Here is a 15066-nt window from a genome sequence, read left to right as displayed (position 1 = left end):
AGCTGCACCTGTGACAGAACCTCCATCGAGGGGTTCCGACGCAGATGGGAAGCCACCCTAAACTCTTCAGCTAACTGCTGAGCCAGATACTAACAGTAACTGCTCATCTCCCTGAACCCTTTGATTACTATTAATTTCAGAACACATACTTGATGAGAAATCCATGAACTCTGCTGCATGCTACACTATGCTTGCCATCAAAAGTACCAGAACTAGCAACAGAGCTATGGGACGGAATCTTAAATGGCGCTGTGACCATATTCACAAATTACTTCCTTATTAACTTTAAGAATAAAATCTTAAAAGCTTGCTGTGGATTAGGCTGGTAAAAACCGCTGTCCGCCAAGGGGACTGGAGGCAACCAGCTGATCGCCACCGGCACGGTGTTCTGTAAGGGGTTGTGTTGTAGTTGGGATGGGTTAAATGGTTTCTGCTATCAGAGGTGCAACATTTCCTGATACTTCTGTCTGTGAAAATGTCAAGGAAGAAATGCCTCCCACCGGATCCGCACAGTTTTTTGGTCTCTATGGTTAGAAGCGTATAGGTTAGTATAGAAAGTGTTGTTGACATTGATGCCATTGAAACTGCAAAAAGTTCTTACCAAAATTCCGACTTTTGTCCTGCAGCTTGGTTTCCTTTTTTTGCATTTTCTAGAAGGCGATCGATAGTAGCAACAACTTTGGGATCAGCCGCTTTCCTTTCTTTAATGAAAGAGGTAAAAGTAAAACCACTTCAAATTCATCAGCTGACAACAAGACATCGATCATCGCTCCACTCAGACACGCAAATGTCATCACTGAGGGTTCAGTGGTTCTAAAGAATCTCCTGGTGCGGCTTCTGGTCAAGCTACAACCAAGGGCTGATGGAATGGAGCTACATGTGACTGCAGACCTGGACAATGTACAGGTTTATGTGTAGTCTAACCATGGGGGCACGTATGATGGGAAATCTGCTCAATTTTCCTCTTGGTCACGTTGCAGAAATTGAGAAAAAAAAAACAACCAACACCTTAGTATGTACCAATGCCTACAAATCAGAACTTCGACTAGGGCAAGAGGTGAAATAAACCCAAACTTGGCGGAAAAAGCTCTCAGCCAAGAGGAGTGGGCAAACTGGCAGCAGCTCAGTACTAATGATGAAATTCCCATGCATTTCCTTCGGTGTTTCCATATTTTTGTCCACCCCCTGTATGTATCTACCAAACATTTATATGAGCACAAATGAAATGTAATAAGATCAAAACCCTCACGTAGTACAAAATATATTTAAATCTGGGAAACATTTTTATTTACCATAAAGAGGGGAGATATTAGATAATTATATAAAAAGTTTTGCTAATCATTAAACTTAAAAGGGGGTAAATCTTGTATTATAATGATAGATAGAAATAGGGTTTAAGTTATTGAAAAACTGTGGAGGGGGCAGGAAAAAATAATTGAGCGACACTCGCCTTTGGTTTCCTGCCAGTCCGGCGCCACCGCTCCTGACTCCACCACTGGTCTTAGATTACAAAGCATAGCCCTGACATGTCTGTATGTGCAGGTCACCACTGCAGTCAATCAATGGCCTTGGTCGTCTCAAGCTGTATCTCTCTGAAGCCAGTGACTGGTCATGTATTTATACAGAACATGGAAGCCGGAGGTGAAGACAGGAGCCACGGCACATCAGAGAGGTGTAGGGTTTAGGTTTTTTTTAACCATTTCCTGCCCTTTCATTTTTTTAATAACTTTGAAAACCTGAAATAAAAATGTTGATCTATATCTAATGGCAAAGTTGCAACATGAAAACTTTGGAACTTGAGATGCGGAGAGCTAGTCAGTACAGTAGGCAGTTTGAAAAACTTGTAAAATCGTGTGCAAAATGACTTGCAACCAACACTTCTGTGGGAGAACCAGTCAACCTACTGCAGATGCACCGCCTGTGCCTGATGGGGCAGCACACAGCCCCCATGAGCTCGCAGTAGTGCACACAGATCCAAGAGTTGGGTTAAGATCTGTTCACACCAGCATCAACTTATTAACAGAAGCCCCAACGCCTTACCGGATCAAACCGTACGATGCTCACCATAGATACCTGATGGAGCCCATTGAAGTTTCCATCATTCTCATGGGAGGAAAAGCGCTGCATGCAGCGCTATTCTATCACATCTGCCGAAGGAGGCACCAAACATGATGAAAGTGTGAACCGAGGCTAAACCCATGCAAGTACAACCAGAGGCTCGTTACTGGCACATAACCTTTGGGTTTTCACTTGTGGTTTAATTCACTTATTTATTAAGCAATATAGTTGGCCCCTTTAAGGTACCGTGTATTTTGTATAAAAGCGTTCGGCAAAGAGTTAGTCCAAAGTTATTAAGCAACTAACCTTGACTCTCCACCTTAGACTTTAATTCTTCTTCCTTTGCAACATTAGCATCAGCTGTTAACCTGGATTTGGATTTTAAGGTTATTTTATTGTCTTTCTTCTGAAAAAAGCTTTTTAATTGTAAAATGAACTCGCTTCCAAAAAGAAAAGAGTTCTTCAGATTTGGATACTGTGAAGGCTTCGGACAAGAACCAGCGATGCCCAACACATCAAGAATGTTATGCCGTCTGGCAGAGGTAATCAGTGCAAACGTCTGACCTATCATTACCATAGACCTCTGGCACATCAGCACCGTGTTCTTCAGGGCACTAAAGAGATGTTCAGGGTCTCTGAGGAGAGAATGTTTCAGCTCAAATTCATTAGAGGCATATAGCAAAGGTAATACACAATTTACCAAACGCTGCTGGATCATCATCATCTCCATGTCAAATGGTTTGATTACATCAAAGAAATCACTCTTGGATGCCACGGTATTGCTTTGAACCAACAAATTCAACAGTTCAATGTCCATTTTGCGTTTCCTCAAGGCAAAATGTACCTTAGCATGTTTTACAGAAGCAAAGCACATCTCTCTGTACTTGAAGTCCATTGGTCTTTCGAAACATTCCACTGCCATTTTACAAGTTTCAGTCTTCACTTTGAACAGAGCCCCGAGTTGCAGATTTTCAGCATCCATAGAATTAAATTTGGCCCATTTCACAATTTGCCAGGCCATTTTTAACGCGGAGTCTTCGCCATCTATACCACCAGGTTTATTTTCCAGATCTTCTTGTGTAGGGTAGGGTTCATCTGGTCTGCTGCCAAAACTCTGAATATGCTGTGTTGTAGGGATTTTCTTCTCTCTGTGCCTTTTGGGCACTTGTCCCATAGTTCTTTGAGAGTTGTAATCATCATTCATGGGACCAAACTCACTCTGGGAACGAAAATCCCTAAAAACATCTGATCGGCCTACTGCACCTTCTGGTTCACGAAGAGGACGATCAACTTCCCAATTTCTACGAGCAAGGTTCAAGTCTCTAGAAAGAAATTCTTCATGATGTAATGGCCTTATTTTTGCAAGTTTACTGATACGGTGATCTGGAGCATTTAGTTCTTCTCTGTAAAACCTCTCCTTTGCAACAGAGTCTCCAGAACCCAATCTATCCAAAAAATTATTCATCCTTCTTCCACCGTAGGGCTCCTTTTCTAATTCATGAAGGTAAGGCTGGTTTGAAATATTGTCTTTTCTCAAGTCTATATCTCGGTCTCTATCTACAGAGCCGTGAGGATGATCATGTTCAGAAAACCTTTGTTTCTCTCTGTAAGGGTCAATGTCATTTACTGGTCTTCTTGGTGCAGATGGACCTATTGGAAATAAGAATCAAAAGATTAAACTTCCTCACAAACCAAAAGATGACCAACATGGTAGGGGCTAGTGAGGACCCAGCGGTCATGGTGCACATTGCCACCAATTAACAAATTAGAGGTCAATGGAGGGCCCTCAAAAACTATTTCAGGGACCTAGGATCCAAGCTTAGGGCGAGGACCTCCAGGGTAGTTTTCTCGGTAATACTACCTGCACCAAAAGCGACACTAGAAAGGCAGCAGGATCTTAGGGAGGTAAACAAGTGGCTCTGGAGTTGGTGTAACTTGGTGTAGGGGTTTAGGTTCCTGGAGAATTGAGCTATCTTTGCTGTAGGCTACAGGCTCTAGTACCATTGGTAACAAAATGAATTTAAAGAACAACCGTATAAATTGTATTGCTACGAATGCAAGAAGTCTGATCGGCAAAGTGGGCAAGCTTGAAGTGAGAATGACTGATGAAAACTACGATATAGTTGGAATAACGGAAACCTGGCTGGATAAGTGCGATTGGGAGGTGAATTTACAGGGTTACAATATCTTCAGAAGAGACCGTGGGGAACAGAAAGAGGCAGGGATATATCTGTATGTTAAATCGAACTTATTGCCGAGGCTACGGAAAGATATAGGTGCAAGAGATAAACACGTGGAATCTCTGTGGGTAGAAATACAGGGAGAAAAAATAATAAAATACTGTATAGGCCACCAAAAATAACAGAAGAAACTGAAATCTTATTAAGGCAAATAGAAGAGGTGTCAAACCGCAAAAAGTAATTGTTATGAGGGACCTTAATTATCCGGATAGAACATGGGAAAACAAAACAATTAATGATAATTGCTGAGGGGCACTTGGGAAACAGTGACCACAATACAATTCATTTCCAGCTGTCATTCAATAAAAAAAATCATATCAGGAAGGGACAAGAAAAAAACAAAAAACCCAAACTTTAGTAAAGCAAAATTTGATCAACTCAGAACTACTATCGGTAACTTTAATTGGGACAACATCCTCAAAAATATCAGTATAGAGGACAAATGGGAAAAGTTTAAAAACATCCTAATTACCTTATGTGAGCAGTTCATACCCTTTAAAAACAAAAGAACGCCCCCTCTGTCTTAGCGGTCGACGCTGAAAAAGCGTTCGACGGTGAACTGGGAATTCTTAGAGACAGTGTTGAAACAGATAGGCTTGGGTCCAAGGTTTCTGGGGTGGATCCTGGCGCTATATAATAACCTATCGGCGAGGATACGCGTAAATGGTAGACTTTCCCAACAGGTGCAGATCAGGAACGACACGAGGCAGGGTTACCCACTGTCCCCTTTTCTGTATATCCTGGCGAAGGAGACTTTGGCGAATGCCCTCCGAGCCAATACGGACATCTGGGGGATTCAGGTAGCTAATAATGAGCAAAAAATTGCTCTATACACTGACGACTTGTTGCTATACCTCTCAAACCCAAGAGTGGCTCTTCCATGTGTCCTCGAGGAATTTCCAAAGTTTGATCGACTCCAACTTTAAAGTAAATTTGAAATCAGAAATTTTAAATGTTATCATTCCCGGCGCCGAAGAGAGGACCTTAAAGATGTCCTTCCCGTTTAAATAGAGGAGAGAGGGGATCAAATATTTAGGTGTAACTATTACCCCGAACCCGGATGACCTCTTCTATAAAAATTACCAACCACTCCTGGTGAAGCTTGGGGAGGACCTAGAGAGGTGGCGGGCTGCACCCCTCTCCTGGTTTGGCAGGATTAACTCTGTCAAAATGAATGTCTTACCTAGATTTCTGTATGTCCTGCAGACTGTACCCATACATCTCCCAGGGGCCTTTCTGAATAGAATTAGGAGAATAGTAATCGGATTCATTTGGGGAGACAAAAGGCCAAGACGAAATTGGAGGGCTCTCATGGGACCCAGGGAGGGAGGCGGAATGGGTGTCCCGAACATCATCTTATATTATAGAGCAACGTTGACCCAACGAATATTAGAGCTAACACGCGGTAAATTCCAGAAAAGTTGGGTAGTTATGGAACAAGACTCAGCCCCATTCAGAGGAGCTGGCCTTATTTGGTTTCCAGGTAATGGGAAAGATAAAAACTTGGAATTATCCCCATTTATAGAAGGAATTGTAACAGCTTGGCTCGGACAGGCCGCCAGATCACGACTGATTAAGAGACCAGGACCATTGACGCCATTAGTGGAAAATACAGACATTCCTGTATTTCTTAAGGGCTCCCCTGTGGTTAATATGTTGGTAACAGACCAAACAGAGGACATTCCCAGGGTAAGAGATCTGATGGCCTTAAAACGCTGAGTGAGGTTCTTGGGGATCAGGGCCCCTCCAGATGTGTCACTACGTTCGACGGCTGGGAGGGGCTCAATCGATTGGGACGTCCTTGACACCATTCGAGAACCAATTTGTCTGTAACCCAGCAGCGGGGAGTAGAATTTCTGATTTATATCACTTCATGGTAAATGAAGATACCCGGAATAGTGGGGCAGCTGAGGAGAGAGAATGGGAAAGGGAGCTGGGAGGCACACCCCCCGAGGAGGATTGGACAAAAGCGTATATTCCAGCACATAAGATAACCATCTCAAGCAGACTATAAGAATTGAATTATAAGATTTTGACTAGATGGTATAAAACACCGGAGAGGCTGGCCAGGATCTACTCCCACTACTCGGACACCTGTTGGAGATGTCAGTCGGGAGAGAGGCACTCGTGTGGTCGTGTTCGCTGATCGGTCCCCTCTGGCGGGAGGTGGTGGCTCTCTACTCCTCGATGAATGGGGAGAACATCCGGATGACACCGGAGATTGCGCTGCTGTCAATGTTTCCTGGATCCTTGGCGCAGGCCAAAAAAAAGAAAAATCACTATAGAGATTCCTCATCATGGCGGTGCGCCAAGTGATCCCGGAAAAAATGGAAAACCCCCTTTCCACCCTCTTGGTTGATGTGGCTAGAGGCGCTTGCTCATATTAGCTAGATGGAGGAACTATGTGCAAGGGACGAATTGCGGTACAACAAACACGTGGCGATTTGGAGCGCCTGAACTATACAACAGGATACAGCGGAGATATCTACATGGGTGCTGAATGGATCCATCCCCTCCCCTCGAACTCATTCCGCTGTATCATAGGTTGCTTTTGATGAGGTCGATTGGAAGAGAGCGAGCTCCGCCCCCCCCGCTCCGCCCCCTGAATTTTTTCGCCTGAGTAGACAGTTACTCAAAAAAAAAAGCGATGCTCGATCGAGTAATTGCCCTAAACGAGCACGTTCGCTCATCTCTATTAAGATTGCTAAGGAGGAGGCAGAAAGACTGATCGCCAAAGAGAGCAAAAACAACCCTACAGTATTCTTCAACTATAACAGCAAACAGATTTGCACTGAGAGCACTGGCCCTTTAATGAATAATGCAAGAGAAATCATTAAAGACAAAGGGGGGAAAACTATTAAATTGTTTCTTTTCAAGTGTATTTATGAACGAAAAGGAAATGCGACACGAGATACAGGGGAATAAAACTAACCCCCGCTAAATATTGCATGACTAACACAGGTGAAGTACAAGGCCGATTAAAGAGGATTGAAAACGATAAATTGCCAGGTCCAGATGGAATGTACCCAAGGGTTCTAAGGGAACTAAGTGATTTATTTTTTATATTTATGGACACTATCAAGACCGGGGTTGTACCATTGGATTGGCGCATTGCCAAAGTGGTTCGAATTTACAAACAGGGGTCCAAAAGAGGGCCTGGTAACTACAGGCCGGTAAGTCTTACTTCAGTAACTGGAAAAATATTTGAGGGGTTTCTGAGAGACACCATCCTAGAATACCTCAAGGATAACAACGGTATAACCCCTCATCAGCACGGATTCATGAGGGGTTGATTATGTCAAACCAATCAGATCAGCTTCTACAATAAAAGTAAGTTCTAGGCTGGACCTGGGAGAGTCTATTGATCTCGTATATCTGAATTTCTCTAAAGCATTTGACAGCATGCCGCATAATAGGCTGATATATAAAATGAAAACGTGTGTATCTGGGTAAAGAACTGGCTCAGAGAAAGGAAGCAGAGGGTGTTAATAAATGGTTCGTACTCTTATTGGGCCACCGTCGCTAGTGGGGTGCCACAGGGTTCAGTATTGGCCTCCATTCTGTTCAATATATTTATCAACGACCTGATAGAGGGGCTGCACAGTAAAATATCAATATTTACAGATGATACAAAAATTATATAGGAAAATTAATACAAAGGAGGACAATGTGCGGCTACAGAAGGACCTGGATAAGCTGGGGGCTTGGGCAGAAAAATGGCAAATGAAGTTCAATGTGGATAAATGCAAGGTTATGCACATGGGCAGGAGATATGGATGTCACCAATATACACTAAATGAAGCACTGCTAGGGAAAACTAATATGGAGAAAGACCTGAGGTTACTAGTGGACTGTAGACTAAACTGGAGTAACCAATGCCAGCCAGCTGCTGCAAAAGCTAATAAAGTCTTGGGGTGCATTAAAAGAGGTTAAGGAGAAGGGATGAGAACATTATTCTTCCACTATATAAGGCACTTGTCAGGCCTCACATGGAATACTGTGTACAGTTCTGGACACCGGTGCTCAGGAAAGATGTTACAGTGCTTCAAATGGTTCAAAGAAGGGCAGATAAATTAATAAACGGAATGGGAGGACTAAAATACCCAGAGAGGCATTATTCACCCTGGGAAAAAGACGGCTAAGGGGCGATCAAATAACTATGTATAAATACATGAGGGGACAATACAAGGATCTCTCCCATGATCTGTTTATACACAGGACTGCGACGGTAACAAGAGAGCATCCGCTATGTCTAAAAGAAAGAAAGTTTCATCACCAACACAGAAGGGGGTTCTTTACTGTAAGAGCAGTGAGACTGTGGAACTCTCTGCCTGAGGACGTGGTGATGGCAAAATCCATTGGGGAATTTAAGAGGGGACTTGATGTCTTTCTCGAGGGGAAGGATATTACAGGACATAGACATTAGGTGATCAGCGGGTTTGTAGTTCAGGGTCTTACAGTCAGGTAGGAACTATCAAAGGTTGATCCAGGGATTATTCTGATTGCCATTATGGACTCGGGAAGGAATTTTCCCCCAAATGGGCTAATTGGCTTCTGCCTCTTGGGGTTGCCGCCTTCCTCTGGGTCAACTAGAGGATGGAAATAGGCTGAACTGGCTGGACATTGTCTTCATTTAGCATAACATACTATGTGATTCGGGACATTAATTGTGAAATGAATAAACAGCAGGGACATTTATTGGACAAACATTAACCCCTTAGTGCCCAAGCCTGTTTGTGCCAAATTTTGGAAATCTGATGTGTGTCACTTTAACATGGAATAACTCCGTAAAGGTTTCGCATTTCCAAGTAATTCTGACATTGTTTTTTCGCCGCATATTGTACTTCATTTAGGTGGTAAAAATAAACCTACAGAATTTGTGTAAATGTATTAAAAGTGCCAAAATTGGTTAGATTTTCAAAAATGTGAAAAATTGCCAATTTTGTAACTGTAATATTTCAAATATGTGCAAACATTCTGTACAAATTTTTGATGAGATCTATCCAGTCCAAGCTCTACTTTCGTTGTCGTCTTCTTTCACTAGTTTTGCCGATTTTTCCAGGCAGAATTTTGCCTCTACTTTCGCCGGCCCGTGTGACCGCGCTGCAGATGTCACAGCCATTCATGGATTGCTCCAATCACAGCCATTCGTGGATTGCTCCAATCACAGCCATTCGTGGATTGCTCCAATCACAGCCATTCGTGGATTGCTCCAATCACAGCCATTCGTGGATTGCTCCAATCACAGCCATTCGTGGATTGCTCCAATCACAGCCATTCACGGATGCCTGGCTGTGATTGGAGCATTAAGTGCTGGCTGTCATTTGCTGAGAGGGCTGTCACTCAGCTAATCAGAGCAATCTCTTGCTGGAGGCGGTGATTTCAATCCCCGTCACTAGCAAATGCTTTGCCGGCTTGACAAGTGCCCAGCAGCCTCCCCAGAGGTCTGGAGAGTGGCCCCCGAAACAACGACAGCACCTGCAAGGTGAGTATTGACTTTTCTTTCCCTCGGGTAGTGTTGCTAGGCCGTTTAGCGCTGCCAAAAACGCGGTACCAAGTTGTGTCACGTTTTCTGTGTGAACAGCTCCACGTGTGAACAGCTCCACTGAGATGAATGGAGCGTTGTACAGCGTTTAGCACTGAAAAAGCAGCGCTAAACGCTGTACAAAAATGTGGCTGGATGTGTTTTTTGGAATGTCTAGAACGAATTAATTGGATTTACATTGATTCCTATGGAAATAATTGCCTCGAGTTTCATTGGTTTCAAGTTTAGCCGACTGCTTTTGGACGGATTACCAACAGAACTAGTTTGACTGTATTTCCATGTGTTTACTTTATTCTGGAAGCACACTGGAAAAACTCTAGGTTTTTTAACCATTTAGCAGATGTCCAAATTTAATATTAATGAACATTTTGAAGAACAGTTTGTTTTCTTACACCAAGCCAAGATTGCAAAGGTGTCAGAATGATAGATACCCCCACAAATGACCCCATTTTAAAAATACACATCTTAATGTACTCACTGAGGGGGTCAGGAGTATTTTGACCCCACCGTTTCTTTTTTAGGAGTTAATGCAATTTAGTGGAGAAAAATAAAATTTCATAGTTTTGCAAATATGTCATTTTAAAAACAGGATTTTTTTTCTATAGCACACATGAAAATGGGGATTTGCACCCCAAAATGGATACCCCACGTTTGTCCTGTTTTCATAAACATACCCATTGTGGCCCTAATCTTCTGTCTGCATGCACAACGGGGCCCAAACCGAAAGAAGCAGCCGGTGGCTTTCAAAACCGAAATTTTGCTTGAAGGCGATTTAGGCCCCATTGCGCACTTGTAGAGCCCTTGAGCCACCAAAACGACAAGGAACCCCCACAAATGACCCCATTTTGAAAACTAGACTCTGGAAAAAAATTCATCTAGGGGTGTACTGCATATTTTGACAACGCAGTTTTTTAATGAATCTAAGCAAAGCAGAAGAAAAAAAAAAATTACGATTTTCGTTTTCTTTGGCAACTGTATCATTTTTGTACAGCACACATATAAATGAAGACTTGCACTCCAACATGGATCCACCTGTTTGTCCCGTGTTCAAAAAAAAAACAAACAAAAACCATTGTGGCCCTAATCTTATGTCTATATGCACAACGCATCCCAAATTGAAGGGAGCATTAAACTTTAACTGTTAACTTTTATGTGATCACCATTATCCACTGGATAACTGCGATAAAGTGACCGGGGAGCGCTCACCACGGCCCTCAGTCACTGCTCTAGGCTACCTGTAGTAGCCAGGAGATTTTAAATTTGCGGGGCCCTCCGCAGCTTCCTCGCTTGTGCTCGCCAATTTGGTGACAGACGAGTGCGCCAAAGCAGGGGAAAGGTCTGGTCGGGGACATCGCTGGATGCCTTAGGTAAGTAATTTCACCTCCCCTCATGGATTATATCAGTGATTGGAGGTGAAACTTATTTCTTTTTAACTTTTATGTGATCACCGTTATCCATTGGATAATGGCAATCACATGACTACGTTTGGTAGCCAAGAGTAGGGAGATTTTAAATTCCCCTGGCAATACGCGGCTTCTGCGCAGGTGTCCGCCATTTTGGCGATAGGTGCGTGCGCACAAGCCAGAGTAAGGTCCTGCTCTCGGCTACTCACCCCTGGGTGATTTTAAATCTTCCGGGCCTTCTGCATGTGACCTCTGGTGCACATGCGTAGACGCCGGCATCATGTCCTGGAAGAACGCTGCAAGATATCACGGAGGATGTGGGCAGGTACTCTATGCTCCCCTCATGGATCCGATCCGTGAGGGGAGCTGAACCTTTAGCTAAGTGGGCTTTAACCCCTTGAGTGGCACGCCCGGAAATTTTCTGGGACGAGCTCCATTGCCCATAGTGATATAGCCCGGAAGATTTCCGGGCTATGTTTCACTATGGGAGATGCAGAGCACAATGCCACAAGCTGTGGCAGTGTGCTCTGCCTGCACAAAGCCACACAAAACAATGCAGGACTTTGAGAAACAGAAGCTGGAAGGTATTGCTGATCTGCCGGCAATCTCCCGCTTCTAAATTCAAAAGACCTGCACTGCTTTGTTTACAGGTTGCCATAGAGACCGTCGGCTTAAAGGGGTTGTCCCGCGCCGAAACGTTTTTGTTTTTTTTTCAATAGCCCCCCCGTTCGGCGCGAGACAAACCCGATGCAGGGGTTTAAAAAAAAACAAAAAAAAAAACGGATAGTACTTACCCGAATCCCCGCGCTCCGGTGACTTCTTACTTACCTTGCGAAGGTGGCCGCCGGGATCGTCACCCACGGTGGACCGCAGGTCTTCTCCCATGGTGCACTGTGGGCTCTGTGCGTTCCATTGCCGATTCCAGCCTCCTGATTGGCTGGAATCGGCACACGTGACGGGGCGGAGCTACGAGGACCAGCTCTCCGGCACGAGCGGCCCCATTCAGAAGGGAGAAGACCGGACTGCGCAAGCGCGTCTAATCGGGCGATTAGACGCTGAAATTAGACGGCTCCATGGAGACGAGGACGCTAGCAACGGAACAGGTAAGTGAATAACTTCTGTATGGCTCATAATTAATGCACGATGTACATTACAAAGTGCATTAATATGGCCATACAGAAGTGCTGAACCCCACTTGCTTTCGCGGGACAACCCCTTTAAGCCGCTTTTTTTTAAGTGTAAAAAAGTTGTGAAAAAAAAAAAACTATTTCAATTTTGTATTGGCATCATCGTACTGGCCTGTAGAATGACTTCAATATATTATGTATACTGCTCAGAGAATGCAGTGAAAAATAAAAATAAAAAACATCCCAGAATTACAGATTTTGTTAATCTTGCCACTAGAAAAAATGGAATAAAAAGCGATCAAACATTTTTTTACATGTTCCTAAAAATTAGATAAATGAAGACAAGAGTTCATCCCACAAAAAACAAGGCCTTCTAGAGCGCCAGCAATGGAAAAAAAAAAGTAATACGGCTCTTGGAATGTGGCGACACAAAAGCAAACCTTTAAAAAAAATGTTTTAAATGTACAAAAATAGCAAAACATAAAAGAACTGTATAAACTTCGTATCGCCGGAATCGTGCTGACTCAGAGAATCTTATCACATTATTTATTCTGCACGCTGAACGCCGTAGAAATGAAATCCAAAACACAAATGGCAGGATTTCTTTTTTTTCCCCCCAATCTCCCTACAAATGTTTTTACAAAAGTTATGCAATACATTATATAAACCCAAAAATGATGCCATCAAAAAGTACAACTTGTCCCGCAAAAAACAAGCCCTCATATGGCTGTGTCAATGGAAAAATGAAGTTATGGCTCTTGGAACGCGACTGGAAAATTAGTTGAAATTAAATGATTAGACCATTTAAAAAACCTGCCCTGGTGGGTCTGACAGGGGGGTAAGAAACCCACCACTCAAGGGGTTAATCCACAGGGCTGTAAAAGAAACCCTCATCCTGAGGATTAAGGCCTAATGTCCACGGCACGCAGTGCAACCGCAGCTAATCTAAGCTTCAGATCCGCAGTGGGCGCACTGCGGATCGTGTTAAAAATAATTTTGTAATAATTGCGGGGGGTTGCGGATTCTGTGTTTTTTCCGCACTGGTGTACGCAGATTTGAATTGCGGATTCCGTGTGGAAATTAATGAAAAACAAAATGGCCGACAGATGTGTCTGAGAAATTCCCTTTTCCCCACCTACCAGGCTTCAAATCCACGCATGTGATACGCAAATGCATTTAAATGTATTTGCGGATCGCCGCGGATCCGCGACTCACTTAGACTTCAATGGAGCAAGAGCTGCGCTGAAACTGGAGCATGCTGAGATTTTAGATCCGCGCGGATAGTAAATAACTACCATAAAATCAAATCCGCGGACCTAAAAAAAAAAAAAAAAAATTCAAATCGCGATGCTTTATTCAATTCTATGGGCATCGAATACGCGCGGATTCCGCAAATATAATCCGCCCGTGGACATTGGGCCTAAAGCTGTGGGGCCTGCACACATGACAGCTCCCTGCTTTTGGAGGTATCCGACAACCTGGAGCTATCATGGGGGGCTGCAGGGAGCGACCCCCAGTTACGCAATCGCCGCTATCCAATGGATAACAATGATCGCATTAAAGTAAATAAAAATCTGCGCCAAAGGTGTGGACTCACACGGGAGCATTGGGTGACGCAAAACCTGCGCCTGCAGTGTGCTGCAAATAGAACCCATTTACTTTAATGGCTTCTGTCACATGTGGTTTTCCCTATTTTGAGTATAGGGAAAAAGATGCAACATGCTCTATTTTTCTGCGCAATTGTGCACAGAAGGCGACTTACGGGCTTAAACGAAAGCACCTGGGCCTACTAAGCCAGCTGGCCCGCCTACTAAAAGATGCCGCTGCTGGGACCGCACTGATGCGACTCGTCTCAGCAGCACAATAAAGTACTATGATCTGGGGACAAGAGTTGGCGACTGTGCGCCCTGCACAGCGCAGATCTGCCTCATGCGGCCGCTCTTTGGCCGTTTCTGCTGCGGACATTCCACAGTACTTCCGTCCCATGTAAACATACCGTAACCCAGACGCACACCGGAGCAGCGCAACATATAAGAACAAATACATGTTTACTGTCGCCAAACTATTTTTTTTTAAACTTCTCTAGAAAGGTGCAGTGACGGGTGCGAGTGTCGCCATGACAATACGGACGGAACTCGTGTGCGTTTATAACACATTGGTTTACGAAGAGAAGGAAAAAAATTACGTCGCACTCGCAAGCAATGCGATCGCCATGAGAGCAAGTTTTACTATTGAAAGCACTTGCAGTCTTTTCACGTACGTGAAAGTCACAAGTATATAGATGCCATACGGTTTACAAGTGTGATATCGGTGAGACCGGCCTAGGCTAATAAGTGATAAAGACGTCCTGAAGACGTGGCGAGGCGCCTTCTGAGATGAGCGAAGCCACAGCCCACAAAAGGCTCCTTCTAGACGAGCCAATTACTGTCTGAGCCAGTGCTGGCGCCGTTCGCGCGCCGGTTTACACAGCAGGTACGTCACTGGCTTGTTCTAACGAGAACCGCTCAGTCTCTCCCATTCGCTGGGAGAACGAAGGAGCGATCCGTGGTTACAACAACTGATTAGCGGGCGAGCCAACCATGGTTTTTACGCCTTCATACAATAGACGACGAATGAACGGCCAACGATTATTGTGCGCCGTCGCCTCGCGTTCACACTGAACAATTGGCCTTCATTTTTGCTCGGTAATCGAT

The 15066-nt window shown here is 44.0% G+C and overlaps 1 protein-coding gene across 1 annotated transcript in view; it reads right to left on the bottom strand.

Moving 5' to 3' along the window:
- The window catches only part of LOC136628552 (SURP and G-patch domain-containing protein 2-like), a 54684-nt gene that overhangs the window by 23846 nt on the left and 15772 nt on the right, over positions 1-15066 (bottom strand). Inside the window, exons 3-4 of the mRNA XM_066604543.1 lie at positions 2365-3708; positions 602-701 (exon numbers count right to left, since the gene is read on the bottom strand). Coding sequence (XP_066460640.1) covers positions 602-701; positions 2365-3708 — 1444 coding nt within the window. The remainder of the gene's footprint in view (positions 1-601; positions 702-2364; positions 3709-15066) is intronic.

Source organism: Eleutherodactylus coqui, chromosome 5 (genome assembly GCF_035609145.1).
Source record: "Eleutherodactylus coqui strain aEleCoq1 chromosome 5, aEleCoq1.hap1, whole genome shotgun sequence".
NCBI lineage: Eukaryota > Metazoa > Chordata > Amphibia > Anura > Eleutherodactylidae > Eleutherodactylus > Eleutherodactylus coqui.
This window is presented reverse-complemented; position numbering and strand designations above follow the sequence as displayed.